Here is a 22,241-nt window from a genome sequence, read left to right on the forward strand (position 1 = left end):
CTTAGCTGAACATTGCAGGATCAGGGCAGGAGACATCAGACCTCAGAATGCACAGGAAAGCAATTATCACCAGGGATTGAAGGAAGTCTGCTGACTTAAATACTCCAGTCAGTAATCCCAGATCTCCAATCGTCATCATCATCAGGTGGCAGACCTCTGTCAATCCGGCCAGCTCCACTACCTCCAGTAACCACCAGAGGGAGCCCTGACCCAGAAGTAAGAGAATTCACAACACCTACCCCTAACTTTAGAATAAACCCTAACTTTAGCCTAACAGTAACCCTAACTTTAACCCCAACCCTAACTATAGCACTAACTCTAACCTACCTTAGTTGTTTTTTTACTTTATAGCACAATCGCTGACTGACACAGCTGTTGGCAGCAGCACTTGTAACACTTTCTCCTCTAATCTCTCACTGACAGGAGATCTGAGGAGAAACAGCGTTTTTATGATGCAGATTGCCCAGAAAAGTTTGCTGCTACAACAAACTCCTAGTGATTTGTCTCGTTGGCTGGTGTGATGCTGACGTCATAAGGACCTGAACCAACCAGGTCTCAATGAGGTCGAGGGTCACAGGATGCGTTGTGCGCCAGAATCCCCTCGTTATAAGGTACGTGGGGGGCCCGATGAGCACAAAACCGCCGACCGTAGATAAACGTCAGTGCTGCACAAAGCCCTGCTAGCGCCGACATTTGTCTACTATTGGTGGTCACAAAGCAGTTAAGTTAAGGGTGCCATCATTTCTGTCCAGGCCTAATACATGAGTTTTATTTTTTTAAAAGTACTGTGGAAGCATGGCTGAAAAGCAATGTCTGACTTTCATTTGCTTCAAGTTATTTCTGTGACCATTGTGGGTTTTTCTGTCAGTAAACGAGGGGTACCAACAACATTGACCACATGTGTAGGAGGAGTGAATATTGTGACTCCACAGCCACTTTCCGGAAATTAACACACAGTGGATGTTGGAGAGTGAAAATTACACATTTGCCATTTTATTACCCAGCACATAGTGCCCAGATTGTGCTCCAGGAGACACACACCACAAATTAAGTGGGTTCTTCTCACTATAATATTGCTGAATACAGGGATTCTAAATGTTGTTTGCGCACACTGCAAGACTCCGAAGTGAGAGCGGATTTTGCAGGATTGGTTTATAGAAACCTTGTTGCTTTTCAGCAGCCTTTGAGCCACTAATAGTGTGGGAACCTCTGTTTTTCCATTGACAGATGATGGACCTGAGTGGGGACTTGTTTTTTGTGAGATGAGAATTGGTATTATTTTCACCTACATAACATTGATTGGTTTCTAGTTATTTGATATTGGGAGGCAGAATGAACAAACAGTTGAACACCGCACACTACTGGTTCATCCAACAAGGTTTTCTATTAGACTGTGAACTGTCATTGTCTTGGTAAATAATTAAAGGTTTTTTACATAGCTTGCAATTTTTATTGACAGTTTAAGTAGAAATGTTCAAAAATATAAAACTCAAGGATATTTTATTAAAAAATAATTGTTTTTATCTTAGCAGATGACTGTACCAGGAGATCAGAGGGACAGCTGACATCTTCAACTTTTAAATCTGATGATCTTGAGATTCTACAAGATACAAATGAAGTGATTGCTATTACTCCAGATATATCATCATCCATTCGCAGCAAAGATCTGTCATCTGATCCTATGAAACAGGTCCCATCTCCTGATTCATTACTGACTACTAAGGAAAATCAAAGTCACAAAAGAGGCAATAAAAAACAAACTGCACCTTTAGCAAAGAAGTCATTTTCCTGTTCAGAATGTGGGAAATGTTTTGCACATAAATCACTGCTTGTTACTCACCTTAGAACTCACACAGGAGAGAAGCCTTTTTCCTGTTCAGAATGTGGAAAATGTTTTAACCAGAAAGGGAATCTTGATGACCACCAGAGAACTCACACAGGGGAGAAGCCTTTTTCATGTTCAGAATGTGGGAAACGTTTTAACCGGAAATCAGATTTGGTTAATCACCATAGAACTCACACAGGGGAGAAGCCTTTTTCCTGTTCAGAATGTGGAAAATGTTTTAACCATAAAGGGAATCTTGTTATACACCAAAGAACTCACACAGGGGAGAAGCCTTTTTCATGTTCAGAATGTAGGAAATGTTTTGCACGTAAATCACATTTTGTTAGCCACCAGAGAATTCACACAGGGGAGAAGTCATATTCATGTTCAGAATGTGGGAAATGTTCTAAACGGAAAGCTCTTGTAAGGCTAGTTTCACACTAGCGTTTAAACGACGCGCGCACGGCGCCGCTAAGCCACGCCCCCTGCCGGCTCCCTGCCCGCCCCTTCCTGACATCGCCTCCTCCGAGCGCAGAGGGCTGCATGCGTTATGCGCACCCTATCTTTAGCATAGGGTGCACTGGCCGTGCGCAACTATGAATGTAGCGTGCACTGCGCATTTTTGAATGCGTCGTGTGCGCCAAAATGCAACATGCTGCGGTCGGCGCGCACGGCGCACCTCCAAAAATGCGCAGCGCACGCTACATTCATAGTTGCGCACGGCCAGCGCACCCTATGCTAAAGATAGGGTGCGCATAACGCATGAAGCACTCTGCGCTCGGAGGAGGCGATGACAGGAAGGGGCGGGCAGGGAGCCGGCAGGGGGCGTGGCTTAGCGGCGCCGTCGTTTAAACGCTAGTGTGAAACTAGCCTTAGACATCAGAGCAGTCACACAGGGGAGAAACCTTTTTCATTTTCTTAATGTGGGAAATATTTTACTTGGAAATCAACTGTTAATAAACATCAGAGACGTCACATAGGGGAGAAGACTTTTTTTGTTCATAGTGTTGAAATAGTTTTAACGGAAATTGGATCTTCTTAAATGGGTTGTCTCTTGTCATTCCTCATGTTTGCTGACAAATGGATAAAACTAAACTTTATTCCAAATCTAAAATTGTACCCATAATTTACCCCCTGCAGGTTAGTCAGTAACATAGTAACATAGCTATTAAGGTTGAAGGAAGACTTTAAGTCCATTTAGTTCAACCCATATCCTAACCTAGCATGTGTGTGGGGCTCAAGCAGAGAGTAGAATGTGTGGGGGGTCAGGCAGAGAGTAGAGTGTATGTGCAGATCAGGAAGGGAGTGTGTGGGGATCAGGCAGGAGGTGTCTGAGGTCTGGTTTTTAATTTTTTCCTAATTTTTTTTTCCTGACTTTTTGGAGCTGAAACTAAAGTTTTTGAATTTTTTGTTCAATTTTTTCTTCAAAAACTCCTTGAAATACTCATCTTAAAGAAGTGGTGAAATCTTGCTCTTATTCTTCATGGCAGATTTCCATAAATTAGTAATACTAGAAGGGCGTCTGCGTATGATTTGGGAGAAAGTTTATAAAAAATAAAGAGACATGTAAAATAAAGCATCTTGATCTCTGCTTGTTGGTGTGAACAGCTCAGATGCAGCCCTATGGTAACAGACTACAACAAACCTGTGTAGTCAGAGTCTTCAGGCCACATTGGTTGAGAAATTACAACTTCCAGAATTCTTTAGATGCGTGGGCTGAGCAATTCATTACATAGTGGAATGTGTTGATAACAGTAAAACATAATGATCAATGTAAATTACAATATCCCACAGAGAGCTGGATTTGGAATGATGCTCAAAATCAAGGAGAAAAATCTAATTACAGGCTGGTCCAACTTCAGTGGAAAGTCCTCTAGAAAAAGAAATGATGCTCAGGAATGTGTGTGGCCTCCATCTGCCTGTATGACCTCCCTACAATGCCTGGGCATTCTCCTGATGAGGCGAATGTTCTCAGGGATCTCATCCCAGACCAGGATTAACGTATCAGTCAACTCCTGGACAATCTGTGGTGCAATGTGGTGGATGGAACGAAATATAAAGTCCCAGATATGCTTGATTGGATTCAGGTCTGGGGAATGTGCATGTCAGTCAATAGCATCAGTGCCTTCATCATGCAGGAACTGATGACATTTCAGCCACATGAGGCCTAGCATTGTCATGCAGCAGAAGGAACTCCGGACCCACTGCACGGACCCATGGTCTCACAATGGGTCTGAGGGTCTCATCCCGGTACTTAATGGCCGTCAGAGTACCTCTGGCTAGCACATGAAGGGATGTGTGGCCCTCCAAAATAATGCCTTCCCATATCATTACTGACCCACTGCCAAACCGGTCATGCTGGAGGATGTTGCAGGCAGCAGAACTTTCTCCACGGTGTCTCCAGACTCTCACGTCTGTAACATGCTCAATGTGAACCTGCTCTCATTCATGAAGAGCACAAGGCACCAATGTTGAATCTGCCATTCTTGGTGTTCTCTGGCAAATGCCAATCACCGTGCACAGTGTTGGGCTGTAAGCACAACACCCACTTGTGGATCCTTATGGAGTCTGTTTCTGACAGTCTGAGCTAATTATGCAAATTGTCTCATCAGAGAGGAAGAGGACTAGAACTCTAGTGCCACCTATTGGAAGTAGCAATCCTAAAAGTCAATGTCGACCCTTTAACGAGCCTTGTTACATGACTTAGGATAAAAGCCAAGCCAGACAGTCTGAGCAGTCACATGGATGTTAGTGGACTGCTGGAGGTCATTTTGCAGGTCTCTGGCAGTGCTCCTCATATTCGTCCTTGCACAAAGGAGGAGGTAGCAGTCCTGCTGCTGGATTGTGGCCCTCCTACGGCCCCTCCACGTCTCCTAGTGTACTGGCCTGCTTCCTGGTATCTGCTCCATGCTCTGGACACTGCTGACAAACACAACTACTTTTCTCGCCACAGCTCGCACTGATGTGCCATCCTGGAAGAGCTGCACTACCTGAGCAACTTCTGTGGGTTGTAGACACTGCCTCATGCTACTGTACACGCTCTAGAGATGACAGCAATGACAAAACGCAAAAGTGACCAAAAAAACAGCCAAGAAGGATTAGATCAGAGAAATGGTCTGTTGTCACCCCCTACAGAATCCTCCTTTATAGGGTTGTCATGCTAATTGCCGATCATTTCTACCTGTTGTCTGTTCCATTTGCACAACAGCAGGAGGAACTGATTCACAATCAGTGTTGTATCATAACGGGACAGGTTATCTTACAGAAGTGATTGACTTTGAGCTACATCGTGTTGTTTAAGTGTTCCCTTTATTTTTTTTGCGCAATATATTATAATATCTACTTAATAAACAGTGCCCTCATCGATATCCTATATCATAAGGTATCCTTCCAATATCACATTCATTTGTTTGTCATAAATTACATTTATGTATATTCTGATTAGTGATGAGCGAATGTGCTTGCTACTACTCGTTACTCGCCCGAGTATCACTGTACGCGGCGAGCACAGTGCATTTCCGGGATTACTCGGCGGGAAATGCTCCACCCAGCATCACCATGCAGCGATTTTCTGCCAGGCACTGTAACGCCGCAGCCATCTTTGTTGTGGTCGTGCAGTTATTGGCTGGCCGCACAGCATCATCAAGGGTATAAGAGACTGGAAGCCGCCCTGATCGGTGCATTCAACTCTGGATTGAGATAGTGTAGCTCTGCTGCAGAGATAGGGTCAGATTTGGGGAATTATTAGTCAGTGTGGGGTCTACCATCCTAAATACTCACATCCAGCTAGACCAACAGTCCTTCTAAGGACTAATTCCGGAGTATACAGGTTGCAGTGTTAGGTAGGCAGGGGAGCGTACGTCGCTCTATACATATCAGTGCAAGGCCGGCAAGCACTCTGTGTATATACATATCATTTGCATACAAATTCAGGCCTTCATTCCACTGTATTTGCTGCCAGTTACTCTAGTTCTCTACACTATTTTGGGGTAAAAAAAAATACAGGCCACATTGAATAATCTGGTATCGCTGGCAGACGTCTGATGTATTTGTGGCCTACAAATTGTGGCAATTCAGGCCTATATTCCACTGTATTTTCTGTCAGATACCCTAGTTCTCTACACTATTTTGGGGTAAAAATACAGGCCACATATTGAACAGTGTGATATCTCGGTAAAAATACTTCTCTTTCAAGTTATTATGGCTGCTTCATGACTGTCTTAAATGCTCCAACTACTACCACCATCATCTTTTGCCTATTTACTGCGCAGATAGAAAGTCTGAGGAGCAGAGGGTTAACGCTTGGATGGTATTGTACTCTGTCTCTGGATTACGAAGGCAAAATCTTCTAGATTAAATCATGACTGAAAGAGCCAGAGCAAGATCACATGGAAGAGCAGGACTCGCAACTACTGAAGCGTGCTGTTCCTGGGCCGCATTCTGAAAATCCATCACCTACTAATACTGAACTGGTTGGACGATGACGTCAAAAAGGAGCCCCTGTACTTTCTATAACAGAGATTTTGACATTTCGGCTGCATTTCAAGAGGTGTCAATTGGAGAGCGTGGTGGTCATAGATGTGACTTCTATACCACCACCTGAGCTGCCGCCTCTCCACCACCTGAGGCGCCGCACCCTCGACCTCCTGTCTCTTCCCCATTATCCCGTAGAATGTTAGTCCACAAGGACAAGGTCCTCTACCCTCTGTACCAGTCTGTCATTGTAAATTTGTTTACTGTAAACGATATCTATTACTTTGTATGTAACCCCTTCTCATGTACAGAAACATGGAATTAATGGCACTATATAAATAAATAATTATAATAATACTATGTGGGTGTTTCCACTAGACAAACCATCCAACATGTTATTGAATAAAAATCGTTTTTCTGACAACTGTTCAGCTGTGCACAAACTGTCAAATTGGTAGCTAGATCCCAGCGGGTCTTGGCACAGTGTCATGTTGACTACAGTCCACAGATGTTATCTAGATCACTAATCTCACCTCTACTTTACCAGCATGATGAATTAATAGGAAAAGCACGTGGTATTGATGGTGCTGTTGTTTTCTTGCCAAAGAAACTCAATAAGATTAATGAGGTGGTTAGCCGCACACGGAATGGAGAAATAGTAAAGATGACAATTCGTTTCACATTTGAGTTAAAACACACCACCAATTTGCTTTCACTTTTACATTATATTCTGAAGCCTTTAAGAAAAAGATGAATATATTGTGAAGCAGTGAAGCAAATAGGTATGAATAATTATTATCACCCAAATGATGTTACATATGTCAGAACATACCCAACCTATCAATGGGGAAATGATTTACCACCGAAATTTTGAAGCATGAGACTAGTGTCATCTTGTGTATTGATATGAGCCACAAAGTCCCTCAAAGTGAAAGTGTTCTGGATGTAAGACATCATACTTATTTAATGTGGATAAAAATTTCTCTTAGGAATTGTCCCTAATAATGATGGGATGATGTCTTGGTGGATACTGAATTTACCTATATATTTGCGTGGTTTTTTTTTTGTACATATCCTTTTGTAGTATAATTTATGGTACATTATTTATGGGACATGAATATGTGATATGTACTTTAAAATATGTGGTTGCAATTATTGATGTTCATATTCATCTTTTTTATTTTACATTAGGAGTTTTTATATCTCCTTTTAAAAGGAAAAAGGAAAAGGGAGAAAGAGAGGGGAAAGGAAAGAAAGAGAGAAAAAAAGTATATTATGCATGTTATTTATGTTATGTTGTCTACACTGACTGTTTTTCCTTCCATTCTGTTTGGCTCTCCTACCATTACCATATCAGGAGCTCCTTTGGAGCAGTTCACACATCTGTTTCTGATTATTGGAGGTGGGAGAATCCAACATAAGGAAGTTGGTTGCATTTAATGTCAGAACATGATTAAGACCTGAGGCGTCGAAACGCGTCATTGGATTCCTGGAGCCCGTAGAGAATGGTAGCATCAGCTGATGCTGCTGTTCTCCACGCAAGATCGTCATGGGACACTCGTGGACTTCTGCGGATCAGGGGTAAGTATATTGGTGGTTTGCTGTTTTAATATTTATTCCTCAGATGACAATGGCTTCGGGGAACAATGTGACAAGTAATGGTGAGTATGTACTCTATGTTATATGTACTGTATGTCTATATGTATGTATTGTATGAATGTATTGTATGTAGTATATATGTATGTTGCATGCATGTAGCATATATGTAGTATATATGTAGTATGCATGTTGCATGTAGTATATATGTAGCATGTATGTATGTTGCATTCATGTAGTATATATGTAGTATATATGTAGTATGCATGTTGCATATAGTATATATGTAGCATGTATGTATGTTGCAAGCATGTAGTATATGTGTGGTATATATGTAGTATGTATGTTGCATGCATGTAGTATATATGTAGTATGTATGTTGCATGTAGTATACATGTATGTTGCATGCATGTGGTATATATGTGGTATATATGTAGTATGTATGTATGTTGCATGCATGTAGCATATATGTAGTATATATGTAGTATGTAAGTTGCATGTAGTATACATGTAGTATATATGTATGTTGCTTGCAAGTAGTATATATGTGGTATATATGTAGTATGTATGTATGTTGCATTCATGTATTATATACGTAGTATGTATGTTGCATGCATGTAGTATATATGTAGTATGCATGTTGCATGCATGTAGTATATATGTAGTATGCATGTTGCATGCATGTAGAATATATGTAGTATGCATGTTGCATGCATGTAGTATATATGTAGTATGTATGTAGCATGTATGTAGTATGTATGTAGCATGTATGTAGTATGTATGTTGCATGCATGTAGTATATATGTAGTATGTATGTTGCATGCATGTTGCATGCATGTAGTATATATGTAGTATGCATGTTGCATGCATGTAGTATATATGTAGTATGCATGTTGCATGCATGTAGTATATATGTAGTATGTATGTAGCATGTATGTAGTATGTATGTAGCATGTATGTAGTATGTATGTAGCATGTATGTAGTATGTATGTTGCATGCATGTAGTATATATGTAGTATGTATGTTGCATGCATGTAGTATATATGTAGTATGCATGTTGCATGCATGTAGTATATATGTAGTATATATGTAGCATGTATGTAGTATGTATGTAGCATGTATGTAGTATGTATGTAGCATGTAGTATGTATGTTGTATGCATGTAGTATATATGTAGTATGTATGTAGCATGTATGTATTATGTATGTAGCATGTGGTATGTATGTAGCATGTATGTAGTATGTATGTTGCATGCATGTAGTATATATGTAGTAGGTATGTTGCATGCATGCAGTATATATGTAGTATGCATGTTGCATGCATGTAGTATATATGTAGTATATATATGCAGCATGTATGTAGCATGTACGTAGCATGTATGTAGTATGTATGTAGCATGTAGTATGTATGTAGCATGTATGTAGTATGCATGTTGCATGCATGTAGTATATATATAGTATGCATGTTGCATGCATGTAGTATATATGTAGTATGTATGTAGCATGTATGTAGTATGTATGTAGCATGTATGTAGTATGTATGTAGCATGTATGTAGCATGTATGTAGTATGTATGTTGCATGCATGTAGTATATATGTAGTATATATGTAGTATACATGTTGCATGCATGTAGTATATATGTAGTATATATGTAGTATGTATGTTGCATGTAGTATATATGTAGTATGTATGTATGTTGCATGAATGTAGTATATATGTAGTATGTATGTTGCATGCATGTAGTATATATGTAGTATGTATGTTGCATGCATGTAGTATATATAAAGTATATATGTAGTATGCATGTTGCATGCATGTGGTATATATGTAGTATGTATGTTGCATGTAGTATATATGTAGTATATATGTATGTTGCTTGCATGTAGTATATATGTGGTATATATGTAGTATGTATGTATGTTGCATGCATGTAGTATATATGTAGTATGTATGTTGCATGCATGTAGTTTATATGTAGTATGCATGTTGCATGCATGTAGTATATATGTAGTATGCATGTAGTATATATGTAGTATGTATGTAGTATATATGTAGTATGCATGTAGTATGTATGTAGCATGTATGTAGTATATATGTAGTATATATGTATGTTGCATGAATGTAGTATATATGTAGTATGTATGTTGCATGCATGTAGTATATATGTAGTATGTATGTTGCATGCATGTAGTATATATGAAGTATATATGTAGTATGCATGTTGCATGCATGTGGTATATATGTAGTATGTATGTTGCATGTAGTATATATGTAGTATATATGTATGTTGCTTGCATGTAGTATATATGTGGTATATATGTAGTATGTATGTTGCATGCATGTAGTATATATGAAGTATGTATGTAGCATGTATGTAGTATGTATGTAGCATGTATGTAGTATGTATGTAGCATGTATGTAGTATGTATGTAGCATGTAGTATGTATGTTGTATGTATGTAGCATGTATGTAGTATGTATGTTGCATGCATGTAGTATATATGTAGTATGCATGTTGCATGCATGTAGTATATATGTAGTATATATGTAGTATGTTGCATGTAGTAAACATGTAGTGTATATGTATGTTGCATGCATGTAGTATATATGTGGTATATATGTAGTATGTATGTATGTTGCATGCATGTAGTATATATGTAGCATGTATGTTGCATGCATGTAGTTTATATGTAGTATATATGTAGTAGGTATGTAGCATGTATGTAGTATATATGTAGTATGCATGTAGTATATATGTAGTATGTATGTTGCATGCATGTAGTATATATGTAGTATGCATGTTGCATGCATGTAGTATATATGAAGTATGTATGTAGCATGTATGTAGTATGTATGTAGCATGTAGTATGTATGTAGTATGTATGTTACATGCATGTAGTATATATGTAGTATGCATGTTGCATGCATGTTGCATGCATGTAGTATATATGTAGTATGTTGCATGTAGTATACATGTAGTGTATATGTATGTTGCATGCATGTAGTATATATGTGGTATATATGTAGTATGTATGTTGCATGCATGTAGTATATATGTAGTATGTATGTTGCATGCATGTAGTATATATGTAGCATATATGTAGTAGGTATGTAGCATGTATGTAGTATATATGTAGTATGCATGTAGTATATAAGTAGTATATATGTAGTATGTATGTAGCATGTATGTAGTATATATGTAGTATGTATATATGTAGTATATAGGTAGTATGTATGTTGCATGCATGTAGTATATATGTAGTATGCATGTTGCATGCATGTAGTATATATGTAGTATGCATGTTGCATGCATGTAGTATATATGTAGTATGTATGTAGCATGTATGTAGTATGTATGTAGCATGTAGTATGTATGTTGTATGTATGTAGCATGTATGTAGTATATATGTTGCATGCATGTTGCATGCATGTAGTATATATGTAGTATGCATGTTGCATGCATGTAGTATATATGTAGTATGCATGTTGCATGCATGTAGTATATATGTAGTATATATGTAACATATATGTAGTATGTATGTAGCATGTATGTAGTATGTATGTAGCATGTAGTATGTATGTAGCATGTATGTATGTTGCATGCATGTAGTATATATGTAGTATGCATGTTGCATGCATGTAGTATATATGTAGTATATATGTAGTATGTTGCATGTAGTATACATGTAGTGTATATGTATGTTGCATGCATGTAGTATATATGTGGTATATATGTAGTATGTATGTATGTTGCATGCATGTAGTATATATGTAGTATGTATGTTGCATGCATGTAGTTTATATGTAGTATGCATGTTGCATGCATGTAGTATATATGTAGTATGTATGTAGTATATATGTAGTATGTATGTAGCATGTATGTGGTATATATGTAGTATGTATGTAGCATGTATGTGGTATATATGTAGTATATATGTAGTATGTATGTAGTATGTATGTTGCATGCATGTAGTATATATGTAGTATGCATGTTGCATGCATGTAGTATATATGTAGTATGTATGTAGTATATATGTAGTATGTATGTAGCATGCATGTAGTATATATGTAGTATGTATGTAGCATGTATGTGGTATATATGTAGTGTATATGTAGTATGTATGTAGTATGTATGTTGCATGCATGTAGTATATATGTAGTATGCATGTTGCATGCATGTAGTATATATGTAGTATGCATGTAGTATGTATGTTGTATGTATGTAGCATGTATGTAGTATGTATGCTGCATGCATGCAGTATATATGTAGTATGCATGTTGCATGCATGTAGTATATATGTAGTATATATGTAGCATATATGTAGTATGTATGTAGCATGTATGTAGTATGTATGTAGCATGTAGTATGTATGTAGCATGTATGTATGTTGCATGCATGTAGTATATATGTAGTATGCATGTTGCATGCATGTAGTATATATGTAGTATATATGTAGTATGTTGCATGTAGTATACATGTAGTGTATATGTATGTTGCATGCATGTAGTATATATGTAGTATGTATGTTGCATGCATGTAGTATATATGTAGTATATATGTAGTATGTATGTAGTATATATGTAGTATGCATGTAGTATATATGTAGTATGTATGTAGCATGTATGTGGTATATATGTAGTATATATGTAGTATGTATGTAGTATGTATGTTGCATGCATGTAGTATATATGTAGTATGCATGTTGCATGCATGTAGTATATATGTAGTATGTATGTAGCATGTATGTAGTATGTTTGTAGCATATAGTATGTATGTTATATGTATGTAGCATGTATGTAGTATGTATGCTGCATGCATGCAGTATATATGTAGTATGCATGTTGCATGCATGTAGTATATATGTAGTATATATGTAGCATGTATGTAGTATGTTTGTAGCATGTAGTATGTTTGTTGTATGTATGTAGTATGTATGTTGCATGCATGTAGTATATATGTAGTATGCATGTTGCATTCATCTAGTATATATGTAATATATATGTAGCATGTTGCATGTAGTATACATGTAGTGTATATGTATGTTGCATGCATGTAGTATATATGTGGTATATATGTAGTATGTATGTATGTTGAATGCATGTAGTATATATGTAGTATGTATGTTGCATGCATGTAGTATATATGTAGTATGCATGTTGCATGCATGTAGTATATACACTCACAGGCCACTTTATTAGGTACACCATGCTAGTAACGGGTTGGACCCCCTTTTGCCTTCAGAACTGCCTCAATTCTTCGTGGCAGAGATTCAACAAGGTGCTGGAAGCATTCCTCAGAGATTTTGGACCATATTGACATGATGGCATCACACAGTTGGCGCAGATTTGTCGGCTGCACATCCCTGATGCGAATCTCCCGTTCCACCACATCCCAAAGATGCTCTATTGGATTGAGATCTGGTGACTGAGGAGGCCATTTGAGTACAGTGAACTCATTGTCATGTTCAAGAAACCAATCTGAGATGATTCGAGCTTTATGACATGGCGCATTATCCTGCTGAAAGTAGCCATCAGATGCCTGTTCTTAGCTGAGAGGAGTGGTACCCAGTGTGGTCTTCTGCTGCTGTAGCCCATCTGCCTCAAAGTTCGACGCACTGTGCGTTCAGAGATGCTCTTCTGCCTACCTTGGTTGTAACGGGTGGCAATTTGAGTCACTGTTGCCTTTCTATCAGCTCGAACCAGTATGCCCATTCTCCTCTGACCTCTGGCATCAACAAGGCATTTCCGGCCACAGAACTGCCGCTCACTGGATTTTTTTTCTTTTTCGGACCATTCTCTGTAAACCCTAGAGATGGTTGTGCGTGAAAATCCCAGTAGATCAGCAGTTTCTGAAATTCTCAGACCAGCCCTTCTGGCACCAACAATCATGCCACGTTCAAAGGCACTCAAATCACCTTTCTTCCCCATACTGATGCTCGGTTTGAACTGCAGGAGATTGTCTTGACCATGTCTACATGCCTAAATGCACTGAGTTGCCGCCATGTGATTGGCTGATTAGAAATTAAGTCTTAACACACAGTTGGACAGGTGTACCTAATAAAGTGGCCAGTGAGTGTATGTAGTATGTATGTAGTATATATGTAGTATATACAGTGGGGAAAAAAAGTATTTAGTCAGTCAGCAATAGTGCAAGTTCCACCACTTAAAAAGATGAGAGGGGTCTGTAATTTACATCATAGGTAGACCTCAACTATGGGAGACAAACTGAGAAAAAAAAAATCCAGAAAATCACATTGTCTGTTTTTTTTTCATTTTATTTGCATATTATGGTGGAAAATAAGTATTTGGTCAGAAACAAGCAATCAAGATTTCTGGCTCTCACAGACCTGTAACTTCTTCTTTAAGAGTCTCCTCTTTCCTCCACTCATTACCTGTAGTAATGGCACCTGTTTAAACTTGTTATCAGTATAAAAAGACACCTGTGCACACCCTCAAACAGTCTGACTCCAAACTCCACTATGGTGAAGACCAAAGAGCTGTCAAAGGACACCAGAAACAAAATTGTAGCCCTGCACCAGGCTGGGAAGACTGAATCTGCAATAGCCAACGAACTTGGAGTGAAGAAATCAACTGTGGGAGCAATAATTAGAAAATGGAAGACATACAAGACCACTGATAATCTCCCTCGATCTGGTGCTCCACGCAAAATCCCACCCCGTGGGGTCAGAATGATCACAAGAACGGTGAGCAACAATCCCAGAACCACGCGGGGGGACCTAGTGAATGAACTGCAGAGAGCTGGGACCAATGTAACAAGGCCTACCATAAGTAACACACTATGCCACCATGGACTCAGATCCTGCAGTGCCAGACGAGTCCCACTGCTTAAGCCTGTACATGTCCGGGCCCGTCTGAAGTTTGCTAGAGAGCATTTGGATGATCCAGAGGAGTTTTGAGAGAATGTCCTATGGTCTGATGAAACCAAACTGAAACTGTTTGGTAGAAACACAACTTGTCGTGTTTGGAGGAAAAAGAATACTGAGTTGCATCCATCAAACACCATACCTACTGTAAAGCATGGTGGTGGAAACATCATGCTTTGGGGCTGTTTCTCTGCAAAGGGGCCAGGACGACTGATCCGGGTACATGAAAGAATGAATGGGGCCATGTATCGTGAGATTTTGAGTGCAAACCTCCTTCCATCAGCAAGGGCATTGAAGATGAAACGTGGCTGGGTCTTTCAACATGACAATGATCCAAAGCACACCGCCAGGGCAACGAAGGAGTGGCTTCGTAAGAAGCATTTCAAGGTCCTGGAGTGGCCTAGCCAGTCTCCAGATCTCAACCCTATAGAAAACCTTTGGAGGGAGTTGAAAGTCCGTGTTGCCAAGCGAAAAGCCAAAAACATCACTGCTGTAGAGGAGATCTGCATGGAGGAATGGGCCAACATACCAACAACAGTGTGTGGCAACCTTGTGAAGACTTACAGAAAACGTTTGACCTCTGTCATTGCCAACAAAGGATATATCACAAAGTATTGAGATGAAATTTTGTTTCTGACCAAATACTTATTTTCCACCATAATATGCAAATAAAATGAAAAAAAAACAGACAATGTGATTTTCTGGATTTTTTTTCTCAGTTTGTCTCCCATAGTTGAGGTCTACCTATGATGTAAATTACAGACGCCTCTCATCTTTTTAAGTGGTGGAACTTGCACTATTGCTGACTGACTAAATACTTTTTTTCCCCACTGTATGTATGTAACATATATGTAGTATGTATGTAGTATGTGGTGTATATGTATGTTGCATGCATGTAGTATATATGTAGTATGTATGTAGCATGTATGTAGTATGTATGTAGTGTGTATGTATTATGTATGTAGCATGAAGTATGTATGTAGCATGTATGTAGTATGTATGTTGCATGCATGTATTATATATGTAGTATGCATGTTGTATGCATGTAGTATATATGTAGTATATATGTGGTATATATGTAGTATGCATGTTGTATGCATGTAGTATATATGTAGCATGCATGTAGCATGTATGTAGTATGTATGTATGTAGCATTTATGTAGTATATATGTAGTATGTGGTGTATATGTATGTTGCATGCATGTAGTATATATGTAGTATGTATGTAGCATGTATGTAGTATGTATGTAACATATATGTAGTATATATGTAGTATGTGGTGTATATGTATGTTGCATGCATGTAGTATATATGTAGTATGTATGTAGTATGTATGTTGTATGCATGTAGTATATATGTAGCATGCATGTAGCATGTATGTAGTATGTATGTAACATATATGTAGTATGTATGTAGTATGTGGTGTATATGTATGTTGCATGCATGTAGTATATATGTAGTATGTATGTAGTATGTATGTAGTGTGTATGTATTATGTATGTAGCATGAAGTATGTATGTAGCATGTATGTAGTATGTATGTTGCATGCATGTATTATATATGTAGTATGCATGTTGTATATATGTAGTATATATGTAGCATGCATGTAGCATGTATGTAGTATGTATGTAGTATGTAATTTTTTTTTTTTTTTTTACATTCAACACATTAGCCGGATGATGGGACTACTACTGTCCCATCATTGGCTAATGTGTCAATCACCATCATGGTAGCAGGCATCGCCCGATGGGACTTGTAGTCCCATCGGACGTTGCCTGCACAGACCCCCGCACGCTGCACAGACCCCCGGACAGTCGGCACAGACCACCAGCAGGTTGGCACAGCCCCCCGGCAGGCCGGTACAGACCCCCGGGCAGGCCGGTACAGACCCCCGCAGCCTGCACAGACCCCCAGACAGTCGGCACAGGCCACCGGCAGGCCGGCACAGCCCCCTGGCAGGCCGGTACAGACCCCCGGCAGTCCGCACAGACCCCCGGCAGGCCGGCACAGACCCCGGCAGGCCGGCACAGACCCCCGGAAGGCTGGCTCAGCCCCCCGGCAGGCCGGTACAGACCCCTGGGCAGTCTGCACAAACCCCCCGGAAAGGCCCGAACTGATGGCGCATCATGATGCGCACAGACCACGCAAGAAGTAAGGGGGCTGTATTACTCGTCAAAAAGAAATCTGACAGGTACCACGCCCCTATCAAAGTGTATCAAACACACCCCTTTTATACAATTTCGTGTTTGATACGCTTTTATATCAATCGCTATTGTTTGATATAAAAGGTTGTGTTTGATACGCTTTTATATGACCAATAAAGGGGCACTTTTATAGCCATTGGGTATTTTATTTATTTGACCATTATTTTAATAAAGGAAACATTTTATTCAAATTGTAAATAAAAATGAGAGATGCTATTTTTATAAAAAAAGATAATAGTGTTTATTGAACAACAATCAAATACATTTTATAAAGCATTACATTTGGCATTTACACTGTCATTTTAGAAGTACATTCAATTATATTTTATTTATCACACTGCTCTGCACTTAATCAAATCAATATATATATATATATATATATATAAATATATAATACAGGGCAATATAAGCTCTGTGTGTATTTTCTGTGCTGCTTGCACTTCAGTGATGCAGAAGGGACTAGGGCAGATGTTACTGCATCCTGGGAGCTTTCCCGTAGGATTTCAAGAATGCACAAAATCGAATACAGAGGATAGAATATATCATTACAATACAATAGGCTCTAGGAAATAGGAAATAGTAGAAAGGAAAAAGATGTCAGAGTATATCATTACAATACAATAGATTCTAGGAAATAGCAGAGAGGAAAAAGATGTCAGAGTATAACATTACAATACAATAGATTCTAGGAAATAGCAGAGAGGAAAAAGATGTCAGAGTATAACATTACAATACAATAGATTCTAGGAAATAGCAGAGAGGAAAAAGATGTCAGAGTATATCATTACAATACAATAGATTCTAGGAAATAGCAGAGAGGAAAAAGATGTCAGAGTATATCATTACAATACAATAGATTCTAGGAAATAGCAGATAGGAAAAAGATGTCAGAGTATATCATTACAATACAATAGATTCTAGGAAATAGCAGAGAGGAAAAAGATGTCAGAGTATAACATTACAATACAATAGATTCTAGGAAATAGCAGAGAGGAAAAAGATGTCAGAGTATATCATTACAATACAATAGATTCTAGGAAATAGTAGAAAGGAAAAAGATGTCAGAGTATATCATTACAATACAATAGATTCTAGGAAATAGCAGAGAGGAAAAAGATGTCAGAGTATATCATTACAATACAATAGATTCTAGGAAATAGTAGAAAGGAAAAAGATGTCAGAGTATATCATTACAATACAATAGATTCTAGGAAATAGCAGAAAGGAAAAAGATGTCAGAGTATAACATTACAATACAATAGATTCTAGGAAATAGCAGAGAGGAAAAAGATGTCAGAGTATAACATTACAATACAATAGATTCTAGGAAATAGCAGAGAGGAAAAAGATGTCAGAGTATATCATTACAATACAATAGATTCTAGGAAATAGCAGAGAGGAAAAAGATGTCAGAGTATATCATTACAATACAATAGATTCTAGGAAATAGCAGAGAGGAAAAAGAAGTCAGAGTATATCATTACAATACAATAGATTCTAGGAAATAGCAGAGAGGAAAAAGATGTCAGAGTATATCATTACAATACAATAGATTCTAGGAAATAGCAGAGAGGAAAAAGATGTCAGAGTATAACATTACAATACAATAGATTCTAGGAAATAGTAGAAAGGAAAAAGATGTCAGAGTATATCATTACAATACAATAGATTCTAGGAAATAGCAGAGAGGAAAAAGATGTCAGAGTATAACATTACAATACAATAGATTCTAGGAAATAGCAGAGAGGAAAAAGATGTCAGAGTATATCATTACAATACAATAGATTCTAGGAAATAGTAGAAAGGAAAAAGATGTCAGAGTATATCATTACAATACAATAGATTCTAGGAAATAGCAGAGAGGAAAAAGATGTCAGAGTATATCATTACAATACAATAGATTCTAGGAAATAGCAGAGAGGAAAAAGATGTCAGAGTATATCATTACAATACAATAGATTCTAGGAAATAGCAGAGAGGAAAAAGATGTCAGAGTATATCATTACAATACAATAGATTCTAGGAAATAGCAGAGAGGAAAAAGATGTCAGAGTATATCATTACAATACAATAGATTCTAGGAAATAGCAGAGAGGAAAAAGATGTCAGAGTATAACATTACAATACAATAGATTCTAGGAAATAGCAGAGAGGAAAAAGATGTCAGAGTATATCATTACAATACAATAGATTCTAGGAAATAGCAGAGAGGAAAAAGATGTCAGAGTATAACATTACAATACAATAGATTCTAGGAAATAGCAGAGAGGAAAAAGATGTCAGAGTATAACATTACAATACAATAGATTCTAGGAAATAGCAGAGAGGAAAAAGATGTCAGAGTATATCATTACAATACAATAGATTCTAGGAAATAGCAGAGAGGAAAAAGATGTCAGAGTATAACATTACAATACAATAGATTCTAGGAAATAGCAGAGAGGAAAAAGATGTCAGAGTATAACATTACAATACAATAGATTCTAGGAAATAGTAGAAAGGAAAAAGATGTCAGAGTATATCATTACAATACAATAGATTCTAGGAAATAGCAGAGAGGAAAAAGATGTCAGAGTATAACATTACAATACAATAGATTCTAGGAAATAGCAGAGAGGAAAAAGATGTCAGAGTATAACATTACAATACAATAGATTCTAGGAAATAGCAGAGAGGAAAAAGATGTCAGAGTATAACATTACAATACAATAGATTCTAGGAAATAGCAGAGAGGAAAAAGATGTCAGAGTATAACATTACAATACAATAGATTCTAGGAAATAGTAGAAAGGAAAAAGATGTCAGAGTATATCATTACAATACAATAGATTCTAGGAAATAGCAGAGAGGAAAAAGATGTCAGAGTATAACATTACAATACAATAGATTCTAGGAAATAGCAGAGAGGAAAAAGATGTCAGAGTATATCATTACAATACAATAGATTCTAGGAAATAGTAGAAAGGAAAAAGATGTCAGAGTATAACATTACAATACAATAGATTCTAGGAAATAGCAGAGAGGAAAAAGATGTCAGAGTATATCATTACAATACAATAGATTCTAGGAAATAGCAGAGAGGAAAAAGATGTCAGAGTATATCATTACAATACAATAGATTCTAGGAAATAGCAGAGAGGAAAAAGATGTCAGAGTATATCATTACAATACAATAGATTCTAGGAAATAGCAGAGAGGAAAAAGATGTCAGAGTATAACATTACAATACAATAGATTCTAGGAAATAGCAGAGAGGAAAAAGATGTCAGAGTATATCATTACAATACAATAGATTCTAGGAAATAGCAGAGAGGAAAAAGATGTCAGAGTATAACATTACAATACAATAGATTCTAGGAAATAGTAGAAAGGAAAAAGATGTCAGAGTATATCATTACAATACAATAGATTCTAGGAAATAGCAGAGAGGAAAAAGATGTCAGAGTATAACATTACAATACAATAGATTCTAGGAAATAGCAGAGAGGAAAAAGATGTCAGAGTATATCATTACAATACAATAGATTCTAGGAAATAACAGAGAGGAAAAAGATGTCAGAGTATATCATTACAATACAATAGATTCTAGGAAATAGCAGAGAGGAAAAAGATGTCAGAGTATAACATTACAATACAATAGATTCTAGGAAATAGCAGAAAGGAAAAAGATGTCAGAGTATATCATTACAATACAATAGATTCTAGGAAATAGCAGAGAGGAAAAAGATGTCAGAGTATAACATTACAATACAATAGATTCTAGGAAATAGCAGAGAGGAAAAAGATGTCAGAGTATAACATTACAATACAATAGGTTCTAGGAAATAGCAGAGAGGAAAAAGATGTCAGAGTATAACATTACAATACAATAGATTCTAGGAAATAGCAGAGAGGAAAAAGATGTCAGAGTATATCATTACAATACAATAGGTTCTAGGAAATAGTAGAAAGGAAAAAGATGTCAGAGTATAACATTACAATACAATAGATTCTAGGAAATAGTAGAAAGGAAAAAGATGTCAGAGTATAACATTACAATACAATAGATTCTAGGAAATAGCAGAGAGGAAAAAGATGTCAGAGTATATCATTACAATACAATAGATTCTAGGAAATAGTAGAAAGGAAAAAGATGTCAGAGTATAACATTACAATACAATAGATTCTAGGAAATAGCAGAGAGGAAAAAGATGTCAGAGTATATCATTACAATACAATAGATTCTAGGAAATAGCAGAGAGGAAAAAGATGTCAGAGTATATCATTACAATACAATAGATTCTAGGAAATAGCAGAGAGGAAAAAGATGTCAGAGTATATCATTACAATACAATAGATTCTAGGAAATAGCAGAGAGGAAAAAGATGTCAGAGTATAACATTACAATACAATAGATTCTAGGAAATAGCAGAGAGGAAAAAGATGTCAGAGTATATCATTACAATACAATAGGTTCTAGGAAATAGCAGAGAGGAAAAAGATGTCAGAGTATAACATTACAATACAATAGATTCTAGGAAATAGCAGAGAGGAAAAAGATGTCAGAGTATATCATTACAATACAATAGATTCTAGGAAATAGCAGAGAGGAAAAAGATGTCAGAGTATAACATTACAATACAATAGATTCTAGGAAATAGCAGAGAGGAAAAAGATGTCAGAGTATATCATTACAATACTATAGATTCTAGGAAATAGTAGAAAGGAAAAAGATGTCAGAGTATAACATTACAATACAATAGATTCTAGGAAATAGCAGAGAGGAAAAAGATGTCAGAGTATAACATTACAATACAATAGATTCTAGGAAATAGCAGAGAGGAAAAAGATGTCAGAGTATATCATTACAATACAATAGATTCTAGGAAATAGCAGAGAGGAAAAAGATGTCAGAGTATAACATTACAATACAATAGATTCTAGGAAATAGCAGAGAGGAAAAAGATGTCAGAGTATAACATTACAATACAATAGATTCTAGGAAATAGCAGAGAGGAAAAAGATGTCAGAGTATAACATTACAATACAATAGATTCTAGGAAATAGCAGAGAGGAAAAAGATGTCAGAGTATAACATTACAATACAATAGATTCTAGGAAATAGCAGAGAGGAAAAAGATGTCAGAGTATATCATTACAATACAATAGATTCTAGGAAATAGCAGATAGGAAAAAGATGTCAGAGTATATCATTACAATACAATAGATTCTAGGAAATAGCAGAGAGGAAAAAGATGTCAGAGTATATCATTACAATAC

At 37.1% G+C, this 22,241-nt stretch overlaps 1 protein-coding gene across 3 annotated transcripts in view; it reads left to right on the forward strand.

Annotated features, from left to right (window-relative positions):
* Window positions 1–2,316, forward strand: part of LOC141078388 (gastrula zinc finger protein XlCGF66.1-like) — a 47,529-nt gene extending 45,213 nt beyond the window's left edge. For 2 of the 3 annotated variants that reach the window (XM_073565128.1, XM_073565130.1), the window contains one exon: window positions 1,530–2,316. In XM_073565128.1, coding sequence (XP_073421229.1) covers window positions 1,530–2,269 — 740 coding nt within the window. In that variant the 3' untranslated portion in view covers window positions 2,270–2,316. The remainder of the gene's footprint in view (window positions 1–1,529) is intronic. The other variant, XM_073565129.1, reaches the window with a different exon arrangement.
* Window positions 2,317–22,241: the final 19,925 nt, after the last annotated feature.

Source organism: Dendrobates tinctorius, unplaced genomic scaffold (assembly GCF_039654945.1).
Source record: "Dendrobates tinctorius isolate UK_male_01 unplaced genomic scaffold, ASM3965494v1 ptg000551l, whole genome shotgun sequence".
Lineage (NCBI taxonomy): Eukaryota > Metazoa > Chordata > Amphibia > Anura > Dendrobatidae > Dendrobates > Dendrobates tinctorius.